At 48.9% G+C, this 26737-nt stretch overlaps 1 protein-coding gene across 4 annotated transcripts in view; it reads left to right on the top strand.

Annotated features, from left to right (window-relative positions):
* The window catches only part of LOC125448657 (arrestin red cell), a 144608-nt gene that overhangs the window by 41633 nt on the left and 76238 nt on the right, over positions 1-26737 (top strand). For 2 of the 4 annotated variants that reach the window (XM_059642615.1, XM_059642614.1), the window contains exon 1: positions 5982-6096. The exons of 1 other annotated variant lie outside the window; for it this stretch is intronic. In XM_059642615.1, the coding sequence (XP_059498598.1) occupies positions 6032-6096 (65 nt within the window). In that variant the 5' untranslated portion in view covers positions 5982-6031. Of the gene's footprint in view, positions 1-5981; positions 6097-26737 lie in introns of those variants that run through there. One more of the 4 variants, XM_059642617.1, reaches the window with a different exon arrangement.

Here is a 26737-nt window from a genome sequence, read left to right as displayed (position 1 = left end):
TTAGCCGCTTCTGAATCTCATTCAGAACGTTGTCTGTTCACATCACATCTGGTTCACAATGTTTGACAGCAGCTCACTCCTTGTATTTTGGGCCGGCACGGTGGATCAGTGGCTAGCACTGCCTCAAGGTGCCAGGGACCCGGTTTCGATTCCACCCTCGTGTGACTGCCTGTGTGGAGTTTGCATGTTCTCCCCCATGTCTGCATGGGCTTCCTCCAGGTGCTCTGGTTTCCTCCCACAATACAAAGATATGTAGGTTAGGGTGGGTTGGCCATGCAAAATTGTCCCCTGATGTGCAGGCTAAGTGAGTTAGCCATAGGAAATGCAGAGATACAGGGATAAGGGGTGGGTCTAGTTGGGATGCTCTTCGCAGGGTTGATGTGGATTGATGGGCCAAATGGCCCCTCCACACTATATAGGGATTCAATTAGTCGCTTTCGCTCTTCTCCACCTCTTCCTCGGCCCCTATTGTCTCCTCTCAAAACCAACCTCCCCCATCACTCTTGGATAACAAAGTGTGGAGCTGGATGAACACAGCAGGCCAAGCAGCATCTCAGGAGCACAAAAGCTGACGTTTCGGGCCTGGACCCTTCATCAGAGACATCCTCTCTGATCAAGGGTCTAGGCCCGAAACGTCAGCTTTTGTGCTCCTGAGATGCTGCTTGGCCTGCTGTGTTCATCCAGCTCCACACTTTGTTATCTTAGCTAAAACTCTAACCCGCTTTAATTATTATAATGTACAGCCTCCTGGTTCAAAGGTAGGGCCACTATCACTTTGTCACTAGAACCCCTTGAGAGTTTTATCACTACACTGCAATCTCCCCTCAATTACCCCTCATCGGTAGAGAGTGAGGGGCCCCTGGCTAACTAACCTCCCTGGAGTGATTGAGAGTAGGTTTCAACAGAAGGAGGCTGATCTTGATGTTGTAAATAAGGAAAAACTCTTAACACTGTGGGGGTACTCAGGGAGAGAACACAATTTTTGTGGTGATTGATGGGGAGAAACAGAAGGGCTGACATGGGAACTTCTTCATTTTCTTCTCTCTCGGTGAGCTGTTAAGCGCTCGTTTCCTTGAAGGGTGTTAGTAGCAGAGTCAACAGTTGACCTTCCATCCAGGGACTGGACTGAAGGAAAGTCTTTGAGGTGCAGGAGGGTGTGTCATGTTGTGTCGACAAGAGGCATAGGATTTGGCTGTGTGCTGCTACAGAGCCCGCAAGGCCCATGCTGGGATCCTGCTGTGCCAGACCACTGAGTGGTTCGAGCCCCATTTTAGACAAACTAAGTTTGGAGATTCCAACCCTATTGAGTCCTGCCGATTCACAGGATGGAGATGGGTAGGAAGGGTCTAGAGAAATGTGGGCCAAATAGGAGCCCTACAGTGTGGAAACAGGCCCTTCGGCCCAACAGGTCCACACTGACCCATTAACCTGTAAACCCACCTAATCTACACATCCCTGAACACTTTGGCAGCAACTTATCACGGCCAATCCACCCTATCCTGCACATCTTTGGACTGTGGGAGGAAACCGGAGCACCGGGAGGAAACCCATGCCGTCATGGGGAAGATTGTTCAAACTCCACACGGACAGTTGCATGAGGATGGAATTGAACCCGGATCCCTGGCACTGAGGCAGCAGTGCTAGCCTCTGAGCCACACCTGAGTTGAGGAAACGTAGTTAGCAGGATTTGAACCGGCATGGGGAAGCCCAAATGAATTTCTAATTGATTTGCCTTAACCACTCAGCCATGACTACAGAGGCCTAATGCTGGCAAATGAGACTAGGTTAACTTAGGACATCTTGTAATAAAGATGTACAGCATGGAAATGGGCCCTTCAGTCCAACCTGTCCATGCTGACCAGCTATCTTAAATTAGTCTAGTGGCATTTGCCAGCATTTAGCCCATATCCCTCCTGAGCCCTTCCCATTCATGTACCCCAAACGAGTTGGACTGAAGAGTCTCTTCCCATGTTGTATAAGTCTACCAACTGTATAAATGTGCGTTCTACGGACAGCAAACCCACAACCACTATATTGTGTGCAGGCTAAATTAGACCCTCTAATGGTTTAATTGTCAGTGGTGAGTTTTTATTTGTGTGGCTGGGGGAGGGTGTTAAGTGAATAATAGAATAACAAAGCTTATTTTTTGCATTGCCTCTTATAGTAACCTGGTGATGTGTGTGTTCTTTAAAACATTGTGTTCTCCTGAGCCAAAACGTTCTAGCAGGAGCCAAATGTGTTCCCTGAAGCCGTAGCTAATGCTGAACTGAGGCAGAGATCCTGACCGCAGCGCAGGAGCTGACCAGATGGTCAACACATTGTGGTGTTTAGCATTGAATCATCATGGTTTCTGTTCAGTTTCACTGAAAGATGAGGAAGGCATTGGGTTTAAAGATAACAAGGTGTGAAGCTGGATGAACATAGCAAGCCAAGCAGCATCAGGGGAGTGGGAAAGCTGATGTTTAGGGCCTAGACCCTTAAGGTTTCTGATGAAGGGTCTAGGCCCAAAACGTCAGCTTTCCTGCTCCCCTGATTCTGCTTGGCCTGCTGTGTTCATCCAGCTTCACACCTTGTTATCTCAGACTCTCCAGCGTCTGCAGTTCCCATAATCTCTCAAGGCGTTGGTTTTGCTTGCTTTCATTGGTCAGAGTGTAGGAATCGGGAAGTCTTGTTGCCGCTGTACAAGATGTGGCTGAGGTCATGTTTGGAGTACAGCGGGCAGTTCCGATTGCCCTACCACAGAGAGGATATTTAAACTAGGAAGAGTGTAGAAAAGACGTTACCTGGACTGGAAGGTTTGTGTTATAAGGGGAGGTTGCATATACTGGGACTTTTTGTTTTTTGCCTCTGGAACATAGGACATTGAGGGGTGGCCTTTTCTAGGAGTCTATAAAATCATGAGAGGCACAGATAATGTAGACAGCCAACAGCTTTTTCCAGTGGGAGGGGAGTCTAAAGCTAAAGGACAAAACCTTTTTTAAAGTGAGAAGGGAAGAGATGCCAAAGGTCCAGAAGGGCAATTTTTAACACAGGATCGAGTGTCAGGAGTGGGCTAGAGGTAGTGGCAGAAGTGAGTACAATTTTGTCAATAAAGAAACATTTGGACGGGGCAAGTGTGGAAGTATATGGGCTAAACACAGGCAAATAGGACTAGTTTAAATTGTGAAAACTGGGCAGCATGGACCACTTGGCCGAAGGGCCTGTTTCTATGCTATGAACCTCCTGACTCTCTAACTTTCACCAAGAGCAGCTCCTAATGCCTTTTGGTGGGGAGGCAGCTTCCTTTTAAATTCATTCATTCAGAGATGAAGGTATCTCTGGCTAGGCCAGCATTCATTGCCCATCCCTAGTTGCCCAGAAGGCACCTGAGAGTCAACCACATTGTTCGGGAAAGGTAGGGTATAAAGAGCCGCGGATGCTGGAAACAAAAGCAGAAATTGCTAGAAAAACACAGCAACATCTGTGGAGAGAAGCAGAATGAACGTTGCTGGTCCGGTGACCGTCCTCCATAACATGGAGTCGAGAGTCATGTAAAGTCCAAACCAAGTGACAATGGACCTTTCCTTAAGGACTTGGTGAGGCAGACACTGGATTCATGGTCATTGTTAGACTCTTCCAGACACTCACTTATTTCTTTTGCTGAATTCAAATTCTACTACTTGCCAGGAGGGGATTTGATCCTGGGGCCTCAGAACATTAGCCATGTTTCTGTGTCAATAATCGAGGGATAATGCCACTAGACCATCCCTTCCCCTTGCCTGCAAATTGAACTAATTAATCTGTGACTTGTCAGGGTCACGTGTTCATTTATTCTTTTGGAAATTCTCTTTTTTTTGTCTTCACCTCCCCTCCTACCGTGTTGTAAACCTCCTAACTCTGGTATCAGCCTGTGACTCTCCTGATTCCCAATGCCTCTGGGGAGGCAACCAACAGACCCAGGTGGGGTTTGAGTTCTCTCTCTAAATTGCAAGGAAGAGAGATCTCATCACCCAGAGATTGGGGACCTTGACGAATTCTCGATCACAGAAAGCAGTTGAAGCCAAAGCATTGAATGTGTTGGCGTTGGGTATAGCTCTTGGGCCTAAGGGTAATTAAAAGGTAATAAGCGAGAACAGTGCACAGAGTTGGATTATTAACTGTGATCGTACTGGAATGGCAGGGCTAGGGTCAAAGGGCTGAATGGCCTCCTAGCGGCTGTTTTGGCTTCCTGACTGCTGAGTCAGCAATGTTTACCATGGCAGGGCCTCAATGGTTGGGACTGCGGCCTCGCAGCGCCAGGGACCCAGGCGACTGTCTGGAGTTTGCACATTCTCCCTGCGTCTGCAAGGGGTTTGCTCAGGTTTCCTCCCACCGTCGCATGATGTGCGGGTTAGGGTGGATCGGCCGTATTAAAGTGCCCATAGTGTTCAGGGGTGTGTGGGTTATAGAGGGATGGGTCTGGGTGGGATCTCTGAGGGGCGGTGTGGACTTGTTGGGCCGAAGGGCCTGGTTCCACACTGTAGGGAATCTATGATGCTGTTGCCTCCGGATGTTTTGTGATTTGCTGTTGCCTGAACTGGCCATTGTTTGTCAGTGACCATGGTGGAATTTGCAGGCTATTCAACTACAGAGGCTTCAAGATGAGGCAATTTTCATCAGGGATCATTGGTTAGCATGTAGCAATCCATTCCCACATCTTGTACCATAAACTTCCAACAGCTCTGCTTTATAGTCTGAGCTTTAAAATAAATCTAGGAGAGCGGGCAGCGCTGGTCACCATGTGCATTTGCCATCGGGAGGGTGTTTTTATCCAATGCAACAGTGCTCGTGTTAACATAAACTGAGTGAACATTGGGGTATTGAAGAATCCCACAGAAACTTATTACAATTAAGTATTATGTGTCATCACTGCATTCTTCAGCCATATTAGTATCTGCGCTAACATTAAACTAGTGGGTTACAACAGATAAGCATCGTACTACATAAACATAGAACATTACAGCACAGTACAGGCCCTTCAGCCCTCGATGTTGTGCCGACCTGTCATACCGATCTCAAGCCCATCTAACCTACACTATTCCATGTACGTCCATATGCTCATCCAATGACGACTTAAATGTACCTAAAGTTGGCGAATCTACTACCGTTGCAGGCAAAGCGTTCCATTCCCTTACTACTCCAAGAAAAGAACTAGTAGGGTGTCCTGCTTTAAGTGACCCAAGGTACAATGGAGTCTGACCTCTTTCCACCCTCCTCCTCAGGTGTGATAATTAACTCAAATTTGATGCGGAGGCGCCGGTGTTAGACTGGAACAGATAAAGTCAGAAGTCACACGCCACCAGGTCATAGTCTGGCAGGGAAATCACAAGCTATGGACTAGTGCTCCTTCAGCCTTATCCCTGACAAAGGAGCAGTGCTACGGCAGCTTGTGATTTCAGATAAATACAGTACAGATTGACTGACGGTGAATAACGTTACCGTTTTTCCAGGCTATCCATTTCCTGGCTATCCCTTCTTGAATCCCCTGCTGTCCAAGTGGTTTTATGAAGCTCATTCCTCCTCCTCCAGGATGCTGGTCATAAACCCAACCCCTTTACCTGGGTCAAACACGGACAGCACCACGGTGTTTGGTATCACCAGACTCAACGGTTTCTGCTGGGTTTCGCCAGCGTGTGTGTGTGTGTTTCAGATTTCCAGCATCTGCACCTCCCTGGGTTACAAATGGGCCCCCCTGTGGGACCTTTCGCAGCGCTATACAAATGCACGTTGTCACTGTTGACTGAGGGGAGTGCATGGCCGAGATAAAGCATCAGGCGTGGCATTGGCCGGGAGGATGTCACTTGTATCTCTGAGATCTTGCGCTTTTTCCTGTTAACCAGGCAGATGCTTTCACCTCTGCTTGTCGCACTGTGCAGCGGGGAGTGCTTTTCTTTTGCTTCTGCGGAGGGGTGCAGCGAGGAGGGGGTGAGGCTTCGGGGTGGGGGGGCATTCGGCCTCGGAGCTGGAGGGCTTAACAGTGCAGCGGAAGACGGTGGGGGTTGGCGTCAGGAGCATGGCAGATACTCCAAGCAGGAACCTCGCACGAACCAAAGGGACTATGCAAACGCGACACAGGAAGTATGTTGTTTTTACTTTTTGTGTTTATTGCTCTGCGTTTACAGTCATTGAGCGCCAAATTCTCATAAGCACAGTGGGTAATCTCCCTTTTTAAGACTCCTGTCTCTCCAGGGCCTTCAGTCTGTGCCAGCTCAGCAGGCAGTGGGCTCTTTCAATCCCCTGCCTACCCAGTGGCTGAAATAATGCACTTGATTCAACTTGGGGCAGTCGAAGGATCTAACTGAATTTGCAGCCCAGGAGTGAGGCTGTTTGGGGTCTTTGTGTTGGTGCCATCCTTTTGTAAGAATGACCCAATTCGCCCCGCTTGCCCCATCTGTCTCCTCTTCCCGCGCCCCATGAGTTTCGCTTTCCTCCAGATAATTCTCTGGTTCCCCTTTTTTCCAATCTCTCTCTCTCCCTCTCTCTCTCTCTCTCTCTGTATGTGTGTGTATCTCTCAAAACCACAAGCATATCTGCCTCCACCATGTACTCTCGGGTAGCTCCTTCCAGATCCCACGCAGACGGCTTGTTTTTGTTTTAGAAAGCTGACAAACAATCTTTCCTCCTCCTGGCCTTTCCCTCCAGAGCATTTCTTTTGTAAAGAAAAATGTTCCCCCCTCCCCTTTTTCACTAAGTGGGAGGATTCTCACCTGCTGAAGCTGGGTGCCTGACTGATGTGTTGAAAGCCTCTAACGCATCTCCTTCTCGAACCTCCCTCCCTCCCAAAGAGGGCAACCACCCCCACCACCAGCGAACAGCTTCTCCCAGGAACCGTTCTTGGGCGTCTTCTTTGCGTCCATCCATGAGCATTTTTCCTCCATCACTTCAAGTGTGAGATGTCAATGAGGTTTCTGTTGTCAGGCCCAGGTCTCTCTCTCTCTCTCTCTGAAGCCCAGACAAGCTGGAAGTACCCACCCGAAGGAGGAAAACGAGATGTGCTTGTCACAGCAGTTGTTGTTGTTTGGTCTTTGTGTTCCTCCCATTCTGGGCCCAAGGACGCTCCTCGCCTTCTGGAAAATCCCAGTTTCTGGGAATTCCCTCCTGAATCCTCTCTTGAGAACCTAAGAATTCAGAACAGGTTGTGTGACCCATCGAGCTTTCTTTGCCATTCAATAAGATCATGGCTAATCTTTTCACAGACTGATACACACTTACCCTTCCACACACCGTAGCCCTTGATTCCTATAGTCACTTTCCCTACCTCTCTCCCAAGCGCACCCCCCCCCCGCCACCGCAACTTTTCCTGCACAACGCCCCATAAAGGCTCCTTCTCTGGGCCTCGGAACAAAGGGACGATCCTTTTAGAGCTGAGACAAGGGAGGAATTTCTTCAACCAGAGAGTGGTGAATCAGTAGAACGCTTTGCTGCAGAGACCGAACCAGTGAGTGCCTTTGAGACAGAGGTCCTTGACAGGGCAAGGGATCAAGGATTGCTGGGAGAAGGAGGTTAGAGAAATATGTCAACCATGATTGAATGTCAGAGCAGATGTGATGGGCTGAATGGCCTGTTTCTGCTCCTGTATCTTAGGGTCATACAACCTTCTAAGACCCCTTACACCATGGCTCTCATTTGAGAACAGTCCTATGAAATGACTTGTCGTTTTCTGCTCAATGAAATATACTTCATGTACAAACAAGGAGCATGAAGAGGCCATTTACCCCCTCAAGCCTGCTCCTGCTATTTGAGATCACAGCTGATCAGATTATAAACCTCAAACTCCCCCATCCACCTACCCCAGTAACATTTGCCCCCTTGCTTAACAAGATTCTAGCTATCTCTGCGTTATTTTTGCAAAATAAAATAAATGAAAGATTCTGCTTTCATTGCCATTTCAGAGAGACAGCCCCAGATTTTATTTTGAAATAAGTTTTTATGGGATGTGGGTTTTTCTGGCAGGCCCATATTTGTTGCCTGACTCTAGTTTTTCCCCCTTGAGAAAGTGGGATTGAGCTGCCGCCTTGAACCGCTCCAGTCCATGTGCTGTGGGCTGACCCACGATGCCATTTTGGGAGGGAATCCAGGATTTTGATCCAGCAACACTAGAGAAATGGCTGATTATGTTTCCAAGTCAAGATGGTGAGTGGCTTGAAGGGCAACTTGAAGCTGGTGATGGTCCCATGTATCTGCTGCCCTTGTCCTGAGAGATAATAGTGGTTGTGGGTTCGGAAGGAGCTATCTGAGGATCATTGGTGAGTTGTTGAAGTGTACCATGTCGACTGTACACACTGCTGCGACTGAGCATTGGTGGTGGAGGGAGTGGACGTGGCTCCAGTCAAGTGGGGACTGCTTTGTCCTGAATGGGTTTGAGTTTCTATGTTGGAGCTGCCCCCCGCCCCACGGTCCAGGCAAGTGGGGAGTATTCCCTCGCACTGCAGACCTGTGCCTTGTCATTGACACCAGCTCTCCAGAGATATAGAGAGAGAGAGAAATTGGCCTCTTCTGGTTTTTAAATTTCTGACCCTTGATCTGTAAACAACAATGCCTGTCTCCCTCAATCTTCCTGTGAGGGGTAGCACCTACCCCAACATCTAGCATGTTGAGACCACCCTGATCTTGCACTCGTGTGCAAATCTTTGCTTTCGTGAGGCATAACTGTGGATGTTGTTCTAAACAGAAGAAACACTGCTCAGAAACACCAAGTCCGTGTGCTTACCTCTATGTATGTTGTCTTTACCACTGGACCACTCCAAAAGAAGTGTCCCCTATCCCTGAGCCAGAAGGTTCAAGCCCCACCTACTGCAGAAGTATGTCCAATTTGATTTGTCATTGTTGCAAACACCAAAATAAAGTGTAAAAATAGAATAGAATGCACATTTTTAGTGTTGCAGCTACAGAGAAAGATCAAATCTAATATGAGAGGTCCATTCAAAAGTCTGGTAACAGGGAAGAAGCTGTTCTCAAATCTGTTGCTATGCTATGTGTTTTCAAACTTTTTTTTTGCCTGAAGGAAGAGAGTATAACCAGGCTGCGAGGGGTCTCTGATTATATTGGCAGTGGGAACTGTAAACTGAGTGTGTGGAATTCTTGCATCTCAGCTGTTCCCACATCTTGTCTTGTCTGCCCAGAAAGCGTGTCCACCCCACCACGTTCCCTGCAACAGACACCCTCCCCGTTTTACTGCCAAAACTATTCTCGGGCAACAGTTCCTGTTGCCTATCCTCGAGTCCCCCTCAAGCTGTGAGCTGTGAGCAACTGGCTGATGCCAGCTGTGACTGGTTGTTTGAGTTTTGGTGCTTCTCCTAATTGGAAATTTCTTCCTCTTCTTCCTCCTCGTCTCCGTCTTTCAAAACCCCTCTGGGCTATCCCCTGCTTAGGCTTGTCTCTCTTCCCTTGTCACCCCCAGCCCTCCAAGAAAAACCACCACCTCTTTTTCTCTCCTCTTCCCCCCCCCCCCCCCCCATGTCTCTTTGCCGTCCAATGTTCCCGCTAGATTCACTCTCTGCAACCCTTCCAGACTGTCCCTTTTTAAGAAGATTGCACACTTGAGCTGCCCAGTTTCCCAAACCCTCTTAAAAAGCTAAACGCAGACAGCCACGGATGTTGGAAATCAAACGGAAATTGCAGGAGAAACTCGGCAGGTCTGCCGAGAATCAGAGTTGAAGTCTTTGTGTCCAGCATTCTCTGGAAGGGCTGCTGGTCCCAGGAACGTTAACGCTGGTTTCTCTCCACAGATCCTGCTGAGATTTTTTGCAGCGATTTTTCTGTTTTGGCTTATTCATCTTACCCAGTTCTCATATTAGTTTTAAAAGGAACTGTGAGCTGTTTCCCTCTGTTTTAAGAAGCTGGATAATTTTGTGTTGTGCTGGGATGTTACCAGTGAAGCTGGGCTTGTGAAGAGCGTAGCTAACAGACGTTTCGTCACCATTCTAGATAACATCATCAGTGAGCCTCTGGTGAAGCGCTGGTGTTATGTCCCGCTTTCGATTTATCTGTTTACCATGGGGGGGGGGGGGGGAAGCTCAATGGTTAGCACTGCAGCCTCGCAGCGCTAGGGACCCAGGCAACTGTCCGTGTGGAGTTTGCACATTCTCCCTGTGTCTGCATGGGGTTTGCTCTGGTTTCGCTGATGATGTTACTGAGAATGGTGACGAAACGTCTGAAAATGAACCTTCCAGCTCAGCGAGCAAACTCACATCCAGAACCTCCACCTGAGCTACAAATCTTCTCAAAACTCACTAGCATAGCTAACTTTGGGGGCTTATCTTTATTGATTAAGCAACGTAGCCCCTGTTGAGAGGATATTGGGAAAATTAGGTGCGGCCATCTCCCACAAATTAGAACAGAAGTGTTTGCTTATCTAATACTATGCCTGCATATGATCCAGTGTTTTCACAGAAACCTAGAAAATAGGAGCAGGCCAAGGCCACTCAGCCCTCTTAGGTCTGACCCATCTATCCATATGGTCCAACTTCCGTCTCTTGTTCTAGCTTTCTCCCTTTAGCCCCAAGAGCTAGGTCGATCACCTCCTTGAAAACATTCAATGTTTTGGCCTCAACTACGTTATGTGGGAGAGGACTGTACATGCTTCCCACTCTCTAGGTGGAGACATTTCTCCCCATCTCAGTCCTACCCTGTATCCCTAGACTGTGACCCCCCCCCCCTCCAATTCCGTTCTCCCCAGCCATCAGGAATACCCATCCTGCATTTATCCTGTTTTGAACTTTATGAATGGCTATGATGTGATTTTTTTTCCCCCCACCCCCAACCTTTTTGTTCTTCTCGATGCCCAGCCTTCTCCTCCTCAGCCGTCCTTCCCAGGTATCCCTCTGGCTGTACTCGCTCTGTTTTCATTAACATGCTGTCATTTGCTTTGGGGATGTGTCTCAATCAACAAGACCCATGTCTTTTTTTCTGTGTCCACAGCTCAGTAAAACATGATGAGCCAAGCGTTAAGTGTTACTGGCCAAAATTTTACCCACAGCCTCATTCTTCCCTTTTTTTAAAATGTATGATTCATCATTGGTGAGGATATGGAAGGCAAATAAGCATTGGTAGATGTGAGGAGAAGTCTTGCAATATCCTTCCCAAAATCCACAAACCTGACTGCCCTGGTCGACCCATTGTCTCTGTCTCTGTCTCTTCCTTCTCCTGCCCCACCGAACCTATCTCGACTCCATTTTCTCCCCCTTGGTCCAGAAACTCCCTACTTTTTGTCCATGACACCACCACCTCCAGAAGTTCCAATTCCCCAGTCAGCAACACATCATCTTTACCGTGGACATCTAGTCCCTACACACCTGCATTCCCATGCAGATGGCCTAAAGGACCTCCGCTTCTTCCTGTCCCACAGGCTTCACCAGCCCCCCTCCACACCCTCATCTGCCTAGCCGAACTCGTCCTCACCCTCAACAACTTTCAATTCCTACCACTTCCTACAGACGAGGGGGGTGGCCATGGGTACCTGCATGGGCCCAAGCTATGCCTGCCTCTTTGTAGGTTACATGGAACAATCCCTTTTCCGTAGCTACACGGGCCCTAAACCCCACCTCTTCCTCCGTTACATTGATGACTGTATCAGTGCTGCCTCGTGCTCCCACGAGGAGCTTGAACAGTTCATCCACTTCATCAACACCTTCCACCCCAACCTTAAGTTCACCTGGACCATCTCTGATACCTCTCTCTCCTTCCTGGACCTCTCTGTCTCCATCTCTGGCAACCACCTGGAAACTGATATCCATTTCAAGTCAACCGACTCCCACAGCTACCTAGAATACACCTCCCACTCACCTTCCTGCAAAAAATGCCATTCCCCCACTATTCCCAATTCCTTTGCCTCTGCTGCGTCTGCTCCCAGGATGAGGCGTTCCACTCCTGTACATCTCAGATGTCTTCACTTTTCAAAGACTGCAGCCCCTCAACCACACCCCCACCCCCAAAACCATGGTCGAGAGCACCGTTGACAGTGTCTCCCACATTTCCTGCAACTCATCCCTTACACCCCATCCCTGCAATAACAACCAAAACAGAATCCCCCTCATCCTCACATACCACCCCACCAACCTCCGGATCCAACACGTTATCCTCCAACACTTCCTCCATCTGCAATCCTACCCCACCACTAAGACACTTCCCTCCTACCCTTTATCTGCTTTGGAAGTGACCTCTCTCCGTGACTCCCTTGTCCGCTCCACACTCGCGTCCAGCCTCGCCACCCTCGTTGTTTTACCCTGCAACCACAGGAAGTGCCACACCTCCACCGCGCCCCCCCCCCCCCCCCCCCACCCCCAATTCCTCAGACGTCATGTCCATCCTGGGCCTCCTGCAGTGCCACAATGATGCCACCCGAAGGTTGCAGGAACAGCAACTCATATTCCGCTTGGGAACCCTGCAGCCCAATGGTATCAATGTGGACTTTACAAGCTTCAAAATCTCCCCTTCCCCCACTGCATCCCAAAACCAGCCCAGTTCGTCCTTTCCTCCCACCTATCCACTCCTCCCACCTCAAGCCACACCCCATCCTACCTACTGACCTCATCCCGCTCCCTTGACCTGTCCGTCCTCCCTGGACTGACCTATCCCCTCCCTACCTCCCCACCTATACTCAACTTTACTGGCTCCATCCCTGCCTCTTTAACCTGTCAGTCTTCTCTCCACCTATCTTCTCCTTTGCCCATCTTCTGTCTGCCTCCCCCTCTCTCCCTATTTATTTCAGAAGCCCCTTCCCCTCCCCTATTTCTGATGAAGGGTCTAGGCCTGAAATGTCAGGCTACTTGGCCTGCGGTGTTCATCTAGCTGTACACCTTTGTTATCTCAGTCTTGCAATTGGGTTTCGTTTGGCATGGTTGGACAATCCCTGCAGTGCTGGTAGAAGCCTGTCAAGTCTGCACTGACCCTCCCAAAGATCATGCCGTCCTCACCCAACCCTATCCCTCGAACTCTGCATTTCCCATGGCCAAAGCACCCCATCTGCTTATCTTTGGACTGTGGGAGGAAACCCGCGCAGACACGGGGAGAATGTGTAAACTTCACATTTACGTCACCAGAGGATGGAATCAAACCTGGTTTCAAGGCAGCAGTGCTAGCCACTGTGTGTGTGTGTGTGTGTGTGACAGATCAGGCACCGCTTTGGTCCCCTTTTTAACTAAGGGAGGGCATGCTTGTCCAAAGAGGTTTGCTGATTGGGAAGTCCAAGGCAACGTGCTCCTCATCCGATTTTGGGGAGTGGAGCTGTGAGCTGAAATCATGAGGTCCTGATCTCCATGGCTGCTGCTGATATCTGCCCCCCCCCCCCCCACTTAGTTACCCTACACTAACAGTATCTCCCCCACTGTGCTAGCACAGGAGGGCTTGTAACAACTTGCAGGTCACCAAAAGTAGAGTCTGAGTGGGCAATGCTTCAGGAAGCACTGTCTTGGGCAGAGAAATGGGGGAAAAAATAGACCGATGCTCGCTGGAATTTGGAAGAACATGAGGTTATGTTAACTCCCATTCGTGGGGAAGGGTAGAGGGGTTAGTCATCTCCAATTGAGATGTTTTGATGTCTTTTTCTGGAGAATTGCCAGTGAAGCAATCTGTTTTACTGAATTTGCCTTTACCAAGGGTGTGTTTATGGGATGTTGTTATATTGGAATAGTTACTGTTTAGTATTTAAATAATCTATTCTGAACAGTTTTCCAATCGAGTTGTTATTGTTCTTTTCTGTATTTTTATATAGTGTATAAATTGTTTTGCTTCAAGCCTAGTAATTCAACCAATCCCATTCCACCCACAATGCAAGACCTGGCACTTGCCTTTTAAAATAAAAAAAAAAGTTAGGGTCTGGGCTCTCTGAATATATTTTTGAGGGTTTGGTCTGGTCCATAACATCGGTTATTAATTTTCCAGAGAGGTGGTGCCTTGGACCATTGAGTTCCATGTGGTATGAGGACACCCATTCGATGCTGTAATGGGGAGGATTCCAGGATTTTGACCCAGCAACACTGAAGGGTCAACAGTAACATTTCCACATCAGGATAATGAATGGCATTGAAGGGAATTTGTGGGTGGTGTTCCCACGTATCTGTTGCCCCTCTACTTCGAGGTGGTCGTGAGTTTGGAAGGCGCTGTCTTTGACTTCAGTGCATCTTGTAGATAGTACACTCTGCTACTGCTGAGCGTCGGTGGTGGAGGGAATGGATGCTTGTGGATGTGCCAGTCAAGGGAAGGTCCTGGATGGTGTCGAGCTTCTTGAGTGTTGTTGGAGCTGCCCCCATCCAGGGCAAGTGGGAAGTGTTCCATCACCCTCCTGGCTTGTGCCTCATCGCTGGTGGGACAGGCTTTGGGGAGTCAGGTGAGTTGTTCTCCTGCAGAATTCCTGGCTTACCAGACCTGGTATTGTCATCACTGTGTATCCACATGGTGAATCTGGTTCTGTTTCTAGTCAGCAGTAATCCCAAGATGTTGATAGTGGCAGTTTCCATGATGGTAACACCACTGAATGTCATGGGGCAATGGAGAGATTATCTGTCTGTTATCGGAGATGGTCAGTGCCTGGCATTTGTGTGGCATGATTGGGATTCTGGAGATAGACGATTTTTTTTTAAAAAAAAAGGCTGAAAACAAAAAATTGCTGGAGATCAGTCCATCAGGCAGCATTTGTAGTGAGAGCAAGCTAATGTTTGAGACTCGATGACTCTTCTTCGGAGCCCCTGTTCGAAGGCCTATTATGTTCAAGTTCCAGAGGTCATTACTGTCAACAACTGAGCTAATGTATAGAAAAGGTGCGCTATAGAAACTTGATTGAATGTGATCCTTGCTGCTCAGCTTATTGGTTAGAACAAAGAGGATGATGTGGAACTTGTTCCTGCCAGAATGGTTGAGGTGAGTCAGATCAATAGGAACATGGCAACAAAGCAGTAGGCCATTCAGCCCCTCAAGTCTGTTCAGTGAGATCATGGCAGATCTGTGGACTAACTCACGCCCTCTTGCACCCACCTTTGGCCTGTATACCTTAATACCTCGCTTCACAAACGCTGACCTAGCTCGGAAATAAAAATTAACAGCTGGTCCATCACCCTCTGCCATTTTGTGGCAGGGAGTTCCAAACCTCTACTACACTTTGTTTGTTTTGTTAAAGAACTTCCTAACATCTCTCCTGAATGATCTAGCCCTAATGTTGCCCTAGTTGTAGAATCTCCACCCAGTGGGAATATTTTATCTACCCTGTCTTCCTTTTCCTTTCTTATATCTTTGATCAGATCACCCCTTAACCTCAAATTTGAGGGACCATGGGCCTAATTTGTACGATATCTCCTCATAGCTTAACCCTGAAGTCCCAGTATAATTCTTCTGGACCTACGTCGTGCTCCCAGTCCAATCTACCTGTCCTAGGGTGTGGGGATCAGATTTGCTTACAGTATTCCAATGGGATCTAACCAGGGTTTTGGATAACTGCTGGATCAGTTGGGATGGCTCTGTGGCTAGCTCTGCACCGCAGCGCCAGGGTTCAATTCCACCCTTGGGCTACTGACTTGAGAGGTTCCATGTTCTCCCCATGTCTGTGAGAGTTTCCTCCCACAGTCCAAAGATGTTCAGGTTAGGGTGGATTGGGCAATTTAGCATAGCTGTAGTGTCCAGGGATGTGCAGACTAGCTGGGTTAGCCATGGGAAATGCAGGGTTACAGGGGTTGGGAGCTGGGATGGGGGGGCTCTTTGGCAGAATGGCTTGTTTCCACACTCTCTTGATTCTGTGCTATCAGGCACCTTGATTATATTTTGCAGCTGTTCGTGGCCATTCTAAAGATGCATTTCAGCACAAAGTTGGATGAGCAGGGTGGTGAACAGAACAGGAGGTGTGGGGGCTGAGATGAAGGGGGAAGGGTGTGACGAGACTCCTGCAGGTGACAGGAACGTCAGTACAGTGTGGCTGGGCCGAGTGGCCGCCTCATGTGCACTGTCTCTTTGCAGCTGACTGCATTGCCACCTGGCAGTGCGAAACTCCAGACCTGATCGCATGTTTGTAAATAACATTATCCATCTCTGACTCAAGAGTGTCTGAGGGCCATTGATCGGGTGTTATCTGGAGTGAGCAGTGCAGGGGAAGTTGTTGCTTCTGGACCTCTGCCTGAGAAGATACTGAAGCTTTTCTGACTGCATGAGCTAACATATTTTGGCCAACTCTCTTCCCTTTTTTTATTTGAAGGGGAAAAAAAATCTCTCCTTGCAGTTTTGCGACTGAGTAACATGCCTACTCTGCTACTGTGAGATAGACCAGATGATGCCAGACAGGAAACTGGGGGAGCATCACATCAGATTATTGTTTGGTTTCAAATGTAGATTTTTTTTTAAGCACAAGTGATTGAAACATCAAACCAGAAACCGTCTGTGTCTCTCTCACTTTCCAGGCCTGTGCCCAGAGACCGAACCCCCAAAGATTTAGGCTTTTTGTTTATTCATTTGTGGGTGTCCCTGGCTGGTCCAGTATTTATAGTCCATCTCTAAATGTCCCTTGAAAATGTGGTGTGAGCTGCCGCCTTAAACTGCTGCAGACCACCTGCTATGGGTTGACCTACAATGCCCCGGGTGAGGAATTCCAGAATTTTGATCCAGCGATTGCGAAGGAAACACTAATACGGGATGGTGCGTGGCTCGGAGGCGGCGGGGGTGTTCTCATGTATCTGCTGGCCTTGTCCTTCTGGATGGAAGTGGGTTTGGAAGGTGCTGTCTAAGGATTTTTTTGGTGAGTTGCCGCAGTACATCTTGGAGATGGAACACACTGCTGCGACTGAACATCGGTGGGTGGCAGGACTGGGATGTTTGCGGATGTGGTGCCAATCGAGTGGGGGCTGTTTTGTCCCTGGATGGTGTCGAGATTCTTGAGTGTCGTTGGAGCTGCCCCCATCCAGGGACAAGTGGAGAGTGTTCCCTCCCCCTCCTGAGTTGTGCCTTTGTTGATGGAGAGACTTCATGGGGTCAGGAGGTGCCCCTAGCCTCTGATCTACTTTTGTAGCCATGGTTTATGTGGAGAGTCCAGCTGAGTTTCCGGTCACTGATACTGGGGGTTCAGCGCTGGTAACATTATTGAATGTCAACAGATGGTGGTTAAGTTCTCTTATTGGAGAGAGGGATAGGTATCTCGGATTCTGTCACCGTCCTTGTAAATCTCTGGAACATTGAAGGCGTTCAACCTATTGGCTAAAACACCTTGTTTGGTTTTGCCCCAGTCCTTTGATATTGGAGGATGACCTGATGGAGCTGGGGGTGTGGCAAGGGCTGTGATATATGGGGGGGGGGGGGGGGCCCTCATGGCCCAAGCAATATGCAGATAGTGAGGGAGGGATGGTGGGGTGGAGAAAGGGAGATGCATCAGCCATCATCTGTTTGGGTTGCGGTATCTGCACGAGGGGCTGAATGACCCCCCCCTTCCCTATTTTTTTTTTTTCACGCTCTCGCACCCCCCCCCCCCCCCGCCCCCTCACCCCGTCCTTCCTTCCCTCACCCACACAGTGGGGGGGCATATAGACACCAATTTGCACCCGCCACCTCCCACAAGCAATTGGGCAGCTCTGGTTATGTCTGACCCTCTCTGGGACCTTGTGCTGTAGGAACTTGCAGATACAATTAGTCTCGCTGCTGCTGTGTTCTTATTTCTAAAGAGAACCTTTTTTGTTTTATTTCTGTAACTGGGAGATTCTCCTGGGTGTAGTTGGCATTGTTGGAATGTTACTGTAGGAGAGTCTCGTCAGTTTGTTTTGTGCTTTTCAGTTGGAGCCATGAGCCTGCTGGCTTTGCGTTATCTTGAGGATAGTAGGAACTGTTGAATGCTGGAGTTGCAAGGCGTGGAGCTGGATGAACGCAGCAGGCCAGGCAGCATCAGAGGAGCAGGAAGGCTGATGTTTTGGGTCTGGACCCCTCACATCATCTTGGCTTGTTTCCTTTACCAGCATCTGTCCCCCCACCCAACACTCCAAAACACTCGCCATGCTGACTTGGAAATATATCGGCCGTTCCTTCAGCATTGCTGTGTCAGAATCCTGGAACTGTTTTGGTCCTTGTTTCTTTCTCTCTGCTAGGAATGCTGCCAGACCCTGCTGAGTGTTGTTTCCAGCTCTACACCTTGTTATGTCAGATTCTGGCGCATCTGCAGTTCCGACTATCTCTGAAAAAGCCTTCCTGCTCCTCTAATGCTGCTTGGCCCGCTGTGTTCATCCAGCTCTGCACTGCGTTATCAATGACTGAAAGCAGTTGCTTTGGTCCAGCCTGTGAATGAATATCTTTTTATGTCTGTAAAGACTGAATAAATGCATTCTGCTTCGTCGCTTGCGGTCTTGTTTACAGGAAACAGAGGCAGTGTCTTGGTATCTGGTCATCTGAACTGAGAAAGGAAGGTTAAAAACTGAGATCTGAGAGTTTGGCTTGCAGAGATGTGCAAGATAGGGTGAATTGGCTGTGCTAAATTGCTCGTTGTCCAGGGATGTGCTGGCTAGGTGGCTCGGCCATGGTGAATGTGAGGATTGCCTAATGAGCTATCAGTAGACTTGACAGGCCAAATGGCCTCCAATCTGCACTGTTAGGGACTCTGATTCTTAATTTTGCTTCTACCCATGCTATCGGTGTCAGTGGGTTGCTCCCTTCTGCCTGCACTCCGAGCTGGGTTTGAGGCAGGGGATGAAAGTTGATCTTGCATGGGAGATGGTAATAGCTAGTAGGCTAGGGAAGGCATCACCATCCGGCTATCTCTCCAGGATGCAAGGCTGGTGAGCTGGTGTTGCCCGGGAGGCTTTGTGGCCTGAGCGTGCGGTTTCTGCCAGCACTCGCCTACAGCCTACATTTGCTCTGTCTTCGGCATTGTGTGATTTTTGTTTTGTTGTTGGTTTTAATACCAGGCCAAGCCACCCAGCCCCAGTACGGCAGCTCTGCAGAGAAACCGGCCTCTGCCAAGCTGGCACATCATAACCGCGTTCAAAAATAGATATGTTTTAGAGAGATGTTCCTCCACATTGCTTCCTTCCAGTCACTGCCCTGCACCCCCTTCCCCCCCCCCACCCCGGGGGCGATGTAGTGACACAGGAGGTGAGAACAGGCAACCCTGCCTTTATTGCCCTGGGGAATTGTTTAAAGCTCGTTGGTCAACTGCCTTCAAGGGTCCGAAAGGGCTTTTATGAAAAATCGAAGGCAGAGTTGAGTTTTGCCGTGACCATGTTAAATGGTAAAAAGAGCTCGAGGGGCCGAATGGGCTACTACCCTCTTTCCCGTTCTGATTCAAAGCCAAGAGTAGTTAACAACATGCCAACAAAGTCTTCTCTTGTGGTGGATCCTCTGCTCCTGGTGCGATTTTATCACTCTCTGCACTAAGCCATTCATCCTAATTACTCCGAGCGTCAGCCCATCTGTTGATTGAGAAGCGCATAAGCTGCTTTTAACTGCTATGATCTAAGTGAATAATTACACAACACATGTAGGTCTGTGCTGTTTTCCAACCCTGACCCTTCCCCCAAAAAGAAATAAGTTGCTTCCGCTGCACTTGCTAGTGAGGCCACTCTGCCCTAGGATAGTCAGGGGTCTTGTGGCACACTGATAGATCTCTCGGCCCAGGAGTGGGGACACTCTAGTCAACTTCCACCTGTCCCAGACATGCGCCATAGCTTTGCTTCAAAGTATCTATGAGAGATTGTACTATCCCTGTATAGGGTGACCCTCACCAGCCACCCTTGATCCAGCAAGAGGACTGAGTGTCTGGCGCCTCAGCTATGGTTTCTGTAACTCTGTACCAGAAGCTCCAGGGTTCGATTACTATCGCAGGAAAGGGGTTGTGTGTTTTTCTTTCCCCCAAGCTTTTGGATGTTATGAAGACGTCAAGGGCTGCGGACGATGTGAGCTGGCGCTTTGGTGCGGGGTTGGAATTTGGATGACGATGGTAGATTTGCCAGTGAAGGAATGAGGGGTTTAGGATGATCCAGTGGGTAAGTGGAGCGAAGTTCACAAAATGGTTGGCCGTGATCTTATTGAACGGCAGAGCAGGCTGGAGGGGCCAGATGGCCAGCTGCTGCTCCGAGTTCTTTATGTTGCCCTGATTATCAGGGACAGAGCAATGGGGAGTGGGACTAAGCACCCTGTTCTTATTGAACAGCTGGCTTTGGATTTGTAAGGTTGAATGACTCGTCTCTTGTTTGTATTAATCTGAAATTGTACAATTCTGTGGTTTCTGCTTGAATGAAAAGAGAATCCCACAATGAGAAATGCGCACAAAGCTTTGACTGAGAGTTCTATCTCGCAAGTTGGCAGTGTTCATTGTTTAACAGCTAAACCGAAAATCTTGTTAATGGTATCTAAATTTCGTCTCTAGTACTTGGTTCGTATTGACGGAGAGTCAGTGCATAGGCTGGTCTTACTGGGGTACAGGACCGGTGGGGACAGGTCTGTCACTGTATAACACTGGGGTACGGTACCAGTGGGGGACAGGTCTGTCACTGTATAACACTGGGGTACGGTGCTGACAGGGGACGGGTCTGTCCAGATTAAAATTGCACTGTGTTGTTACTGGCTTTGCCTGCCCCCCCGTCCCCCAACCCCCTAAACCACCCCACCACCACAGGCATCCTAGGAGTCACCATTGACCAAAAACTGAATCAGACTAATCCCATAGACAGTGGCTAAAAAACCAAGTCAGAGGCTGGGAATACTGCATCGAGTGACTCCCCGAAGCCCGTTCCACCATGGACTCGGCACAAGTCAGGAGGGTGAGGGAATACCCCCCACTTTACCCTGGATGGGGCAGCTCCAGCAATGCTCAGGCAGCTCGACACCCTCCAGGACAAAGCAGCTCCCCACCCCCGCTCGACTGGCACCACATCCACAAACATCCCACTGGCTCCCCCACCGCGCCCCCCCCCCCCCCCAACCCACCGACGCTCAGCCGCAGCAGTGTGTGCCATCTACAAGATGCTCTGCAGAAACTCACCAAAGACCCTCGGGCAGCACCTTCCAAACCCACTTCCCACTTCCATCCAGAAGGACATGGGGCAGCAGGTACAGGGGAACACTACCCCCCTGCACATTCCTCTCCAAGCCCCTCGCCATCCCGACTTGGAAATGTATCGGCCGTTCCTTCAGTGTGACTGGGTCACAATCCTGGGACTCCCTCCCTGAGGGGCACTGCGTGGGTGCCCCTACACCACATGGGACTGCAGCAGTTCAAGAAGGCTGAGTACTTATTCCTCAGGACTTTGTGTATTGAGTGTGCTGTCAACACAAAACAAGAGCAAGCTGGTTACATCAAATTTAAAAAAAAAGAAAGCGCCGGAGAAAATCAGCAAGGTTGGGCAGCATCTCTGGAGACCGAGGAGAGTGAGACGGTTAATGTTTCAAGTGTGCGATGACTCTCTCTTTTCTCTGAATAGCTGATAACTCGCCTAGGCCTAAGGAAATGCTCAGTTCCTGTGAGAATCAAGAAACTGCTGTTTCTAGTTCAGTTGCTATTTCTTAATTTTTTTTTGTTTGAAGCTGCCATTGCACCAGTCAAGGCAATAATTCTTGAATGAGCTAACACAGCAGCTCTCTGAAGAGCATCCTACGCAGACCTAGCCCCCTTCCTTATCCCTGTAACCCTGCATTACCCACGGCCAATCCCACCCTAACCTGCACATCCCTGGGCACTACGGGACAATTTAGCACGGCCAATCCCACCCTAACCCGCACATCTTTGGACTGTGGGAGGAAACTGGAGCACCCGGAGGAGACCCACGCAGACACGGAGAGAATATGCAAACTCCACACACAGTTGAGCAAGGCTGGAATCGAACCCAGGCCTCTCTGAAGCAGCAGTGCTAACCACCGAGACCCTGTAATTGAATGAAAGCAAAATCTGGAACGGGCCCCAAGAATGCTGGAGAAACTCAGCAGTGTCTGTGGAGAGCGAGAAACTCTGTAACATTTTGTGTCTAGCAACCCTTCTTCAGGACTAGTTTCTCCAGCAACTTTGTCTTTTTTTTTAAAACGTTTTTCAGAGTGGGTTGTTCACTATTCTGTGGTTGTCATGTCTTCTGGTTTGTGAAGGGGCAGGGGAACAAAAAAGTGACAGCTGAAGAAACTCGGGAGGTCTGGCAGCAGCTCTGGAGAGAGAAAGCAGAGTGAACTTTTTGGGCCCAGTGAGCCTTGTTGTGTGGGAGGGAGAAGAAGAAATCTTCACCATGTCACCAACTATTGGTCACACTTCTTCCCATCTCCTTTCGTGTGCAACGTCCAACCTTTTCAAGAGTCCTGTGTACAATTGAACTCAGTCAGGACACGCTCTGTCACTGGGTCCTTCCAGCTGTCTGTCTGTCTCCTTTTACCTTTTGCCGTACTGCTCCAGCATTTACTGTAGCTGACCCAATCTGAATCTACAGTCGCTGCACACCACCTCGTTCTGCCTCCAGAAGATGATAAGACCTGCTGATGCTGGAGTCAGAGACAACATGCTTGTGGAGCTAGAGGATCACAGCGGGCCAGGCAGCATCAGAGAAGCAGGAAAGCTGATGTTTTGGGGTTGGGAGCCTTCTCAAGAAGGATGTCTGAACGTTTCTGAGGAAGGCTCCCAACCGGAAACGTCAGCTTTCCTGTGCCCCTGCTGCCTGGCCCGCCGTGTTCCTCCAGCTCCAATTCCGCTTCCCTGTCCCCATCTGTAGAGACTGCAAACGGGCGACTGGGGAACGGTACTGAATCTCAATAGGTGCTCTGTCCGTGTGGCCCCTGCCCCACCCTACGCCCTCCCTTATGCTCTTGCACGCAAACAGAATTTCTCGCGTGTGCTGTCCCTGAGTCACTGTCTAGAACCAAATGTACATGTTCCCCCAACCCAAACAGACTCCCTTGCCCATCCCTGATGGAGACCTTCGTCAACTGAGCCTTTGCTGTCACCGCACCCCTCTGCTCTTGTAGCCTTCTGCTCATTGTTGCATCTCTCTTTGAAGTAGAGTTCATCCTAATGTCCTGACTTGCCCCTCACCCCAGTCATGCATCGTTGACATCTGCACAGAGTCACAGACTGCTGTAGCTAGCTCCTCCTCCACGAAGCTGTCACATGTAAAATACTGACCCTGCCCCCCTCTCGTTCCGAACACGAGAGAGAGGTGCCCTTACCTTGGGACGGCAACTGAGGTTCACCCAGCTGAGTAGCAGAGAGGGTTGGACTGTGGTTTGAGAAAGTGTAGGTTAGACTGGGGTCTGTTGTCGCTCGAGTCTAGAAGGACAAGAGGGGGAGTCGGGTTCACATGTCTAAAATCTCAACGGGGCTGGTCAAGACTAGGTGCAGGGAGAGGATTTCCCCTGATTGTGAACTCTATACCTTGGGGACACAGTCTGAAGACTTACAATTGAGATGGGAGAAATTTCTTCACCGAAAGAGTGATGTCTTGTGGAATTCGGTGGCAAGATGAGAGTGGGATGTGATTGAAACGCATGAAATCGGGCGGACAAGATGCAGGGAACAGCTTTTTTTTTTCCTGGTCAGGGAGGTACAGACTCAGCAGATACATGGACCTATGTTGGACTGAGATGTGGAAACACCTCTTCACTCAGATTGGTCAGTCTGTGGAACTCTGCTACAAAAAACTGTGGAGGCTGGGTCACTGAGTATTTTCAGACAAACGTTTGGATTTTTTTAATAGCCTCAAAGACGGCTGGAGAGGAACCAGATATATAGCATTTCCGGTGGCTGCATGGAGAGTGCTGATGCCTCACGGCGCCAGGGATCCAGGTTCAATTCCAGCCTCAGGCACCTGTCTGTGTGGAGTTTGCATGTTCTCCCTGAGTCTGCATGGGACTTTTCTGGGTTCTCCAGTTTCCTCCCACAGTCCAAAGGTGTGTGGATTAGGGTGGACTGGCCATGCTAAATTGTCCCATAGTGCCCAGCGATGTGCTGGTTAGGATGGATTGGCCGTGGGAAATGCAGGTTTACAGGGATAGGGTAGGATGCTCGTAGAGGGTTGTTTGGCCTTTGGGCCAAATGGCCTGCTTCTGCTCTGTAGAGATTCTGATTCTGAGAGAGGTCTGAATGGCCTAATTTTAACTTTGATGTCTTTATCCAAGCTCTGAAGAAGGGTTACTAGACCCAAAATGTGAACTCTACGGATGCTGCCAGATTTGCTGAGCAATTAATGTTGTATTTTTGTCTCCAGTGCTTTGATAGGCCTGTTTTAAAATTGCAATTAACCTACCAAGATGGGATGGGGTGAACATCCTTCTCAAATCCACCCCCTCCTTCCATTGGGCCCATTCGAAATCTTTGTGCACTTTGACAAGGTTGTTTCTCATTCTGATAAATGCCATTGGACATTGGGTCTAGCCTGCTTGGCTATTCCTCATTGGACAAGTCCCTTTGTCCCAGGAATTGGCCAAGTTGAGCTTTCTTTTTGTTCCTTATCTTCAAACTGTGTCAAGGCAGGAGCTTTAGTGCGATGTCTCCACTGTGAGGGGCTACAAAGATCCTATTAGCCTGAGGACGAGAGCTCAGTGGGTGCTGACGATGGAAGCTCATTGCCTGGTTTAACTGGGAATGCTGCCAGAGGGTGGTTGACCACATGCAAAGCATCACAGGATACAGCAAGCAACCACACTGTAGGATGAGACAAATGGTTCTGAATGTGTGTGTGTGTCTCTGTGTGAGAGAGAGAGACACGGCACATTTCCTTTTGCTGTGTGGTTGATGAGAGGTGTTGGGTGTGCATTCGGTGTCTTGCCATTTGTCTCCAAACTGACATGAGACAACTGTTGAAGAAAAAAAGAAATCATTAGCCTCTCATTGACCAAGTCTGTGTCTCTCCATTCATGAAAACATTGGCCCATTAGACACCACCTTCTGACATGACCTGTAAAACTGTAATTGCAAGTGAGAATGTGGTGACTGTTTCTCATATCATTTGATCTGCTCTTGTTTTAGTCTCAGGAGATGGGATGGACCATTTAGAGTTTAATTCCTGTGATAAGGTGCCTCACAGGAGGCTGCTGAGCAAGGTGAGGGCCCATGGTGTTCAAGGTGAGCTACTGGCTTGGATTGAGGATTGGCTGTCTGACAGAAGCCAGAGAGTTGGGATAAAAGGCTCTCTTTCAGAATGGCAACCGGTGACGAGTTGTGTCCCGCAGGGTTCAGTGTTGGGGCCACAGCTGTTCACTTTATATATTAATGATCTGGATGAAGGGACTGGGGGCATTCTGGCAAAGTTTGCCGATGATGCAAAGATAGGTGGACAGGCAGGTAGTACTGAGGAGGTGGGGAAGCTGCAGAAAGATTTAGACAGTTTAGGAGTGGTCTAGGAAATGACTGATGAAATTCAACATGAGCAAATGCGAGGTCTTGCACTTTTTGGAAAAAAGAATACAGGCATGGACTATTTTCTAAATGGTGAGAAAATTCATAAAACTGAAGTCCAAAGGGATCCAGGAGTGTTCGTCCAGGATTCTCTAAAGGTTAACTTGCAGGTAGAGTTCGTGATTAAGAAAGTGAATGTAATGTTATCGTTTATCTCGGATTGGAATATAAAAGCAGCGATGTACTTCTGAGACTTTATAATGGTCTAGTTAGGCCCCATTTAGAATACTGTGTCCAATTTTGGGCCCCACACCTCAGGTAGGACATGCTGGAGCATGTCAGCAGAGATTCACACAGATAATCCCTGGAATGGTAGGTTCTCGCAAGGAATTAGGGCAATGGGGAGAGTGCAGGGAAGTGGAGTTGAAATGCCCATCAGCCATGATTAAATGATGGAGTGGACTCGATGGGCTGAATGGCCTTACTTCCACTCCCACGTCTTATGGCCTTAAGACAGGAGCAATGTCCTCCCCGGGAGATTGAGGAACCTGTTTGATTCTCTGCCAGAGAAAGTGGCGAGACCAAAACATCAGGATGTTGTGATGGCTCCATGGTTAGCACAGCTGCCTGACAGTGCTAGGGACTAGGGTTCAATTCCACCTTTTGGATGGCTTTCTGTGTGGAGGCTGCATGTTCTCTGGGTGCTCCTGTTTCCTGTTACAGGCCCAAGATGTATAGGTTAGGGTGGCTTGGCTGTACTGAATTGTCCATAGTGTCCAGGGACGGGCAGGTTAGGGTGGATTAGCCATGGGAAAAGCAGAGTTATGGGGATAGGGTAGTATGGTGCGTCTGGGTCCGATGCTTTTTGGAGGATCGGTGTAGACTCAATGGGTTGAACAGCCCGTTTCCACACGTTCGGGATTCTATGATTGAATGATTTCAAGACTGAGTTACATATAGCCCTGGAGTCTAAAGGGGTCAAAGGGTATAGAGAGAAAGTAGGAACAGGGGACTGAGTTGGACAATCAGCTATGATCCTGCTGAATGGGGAGCAGGCTTCGAGGGCTGAATGGCCAACTCTTGCTCCGATTTTGTTTCCCCAACTGTGGCTGCACATTTTACACTGCGAGACTCTGTGTTGCAATTTCCCTTCGATAAGGTGCAGAGGAGAGGTTCGTGTGCTGTGGTCGAAGGCAGGCAATGGTGGGGACGCCAGTGCATCAACAGAGAGAGTTAACATTCCAGATGCATGAACATCCAAAGGAACCAGTGTCTGATGGAACAAACAGTGAATCTATCAAGTTAACTTTGACATGTAACCCTGCCTCCCAACTCTCTCTGTTACTGTATTTTAGACTACCTTGCCGTCTGTATTTCCTGTCTGATCCTCTGGAGATTCTGCTGTTTTCAGTGTCTCTGGTTTTATCTTGATATTCCCAGCACCCCCACAGAATTTTT

The sequence above is a fragment of the Stegostoma tigrinum genome, chromosome 45, assembly GCF_030684315.1.
Source record: "Stegostoma tigrinum isolate sSteTig4 chromosome 45, sSteTig4.hap1, whole genome shotgun sequence".
Taxonomy (NCBI): domain Eukaryota; kingdom Metazoa; phylum Chordata; class Chondrichthyes; order Orectolobiformes; family Stegostomatidae; genus Stegostoma; species Stegostoma tigrinum.
Note: the sequence above shows the minus strand (reverse complement) of the source record. Positions and strands in the feature narration are given on the sequence as shown.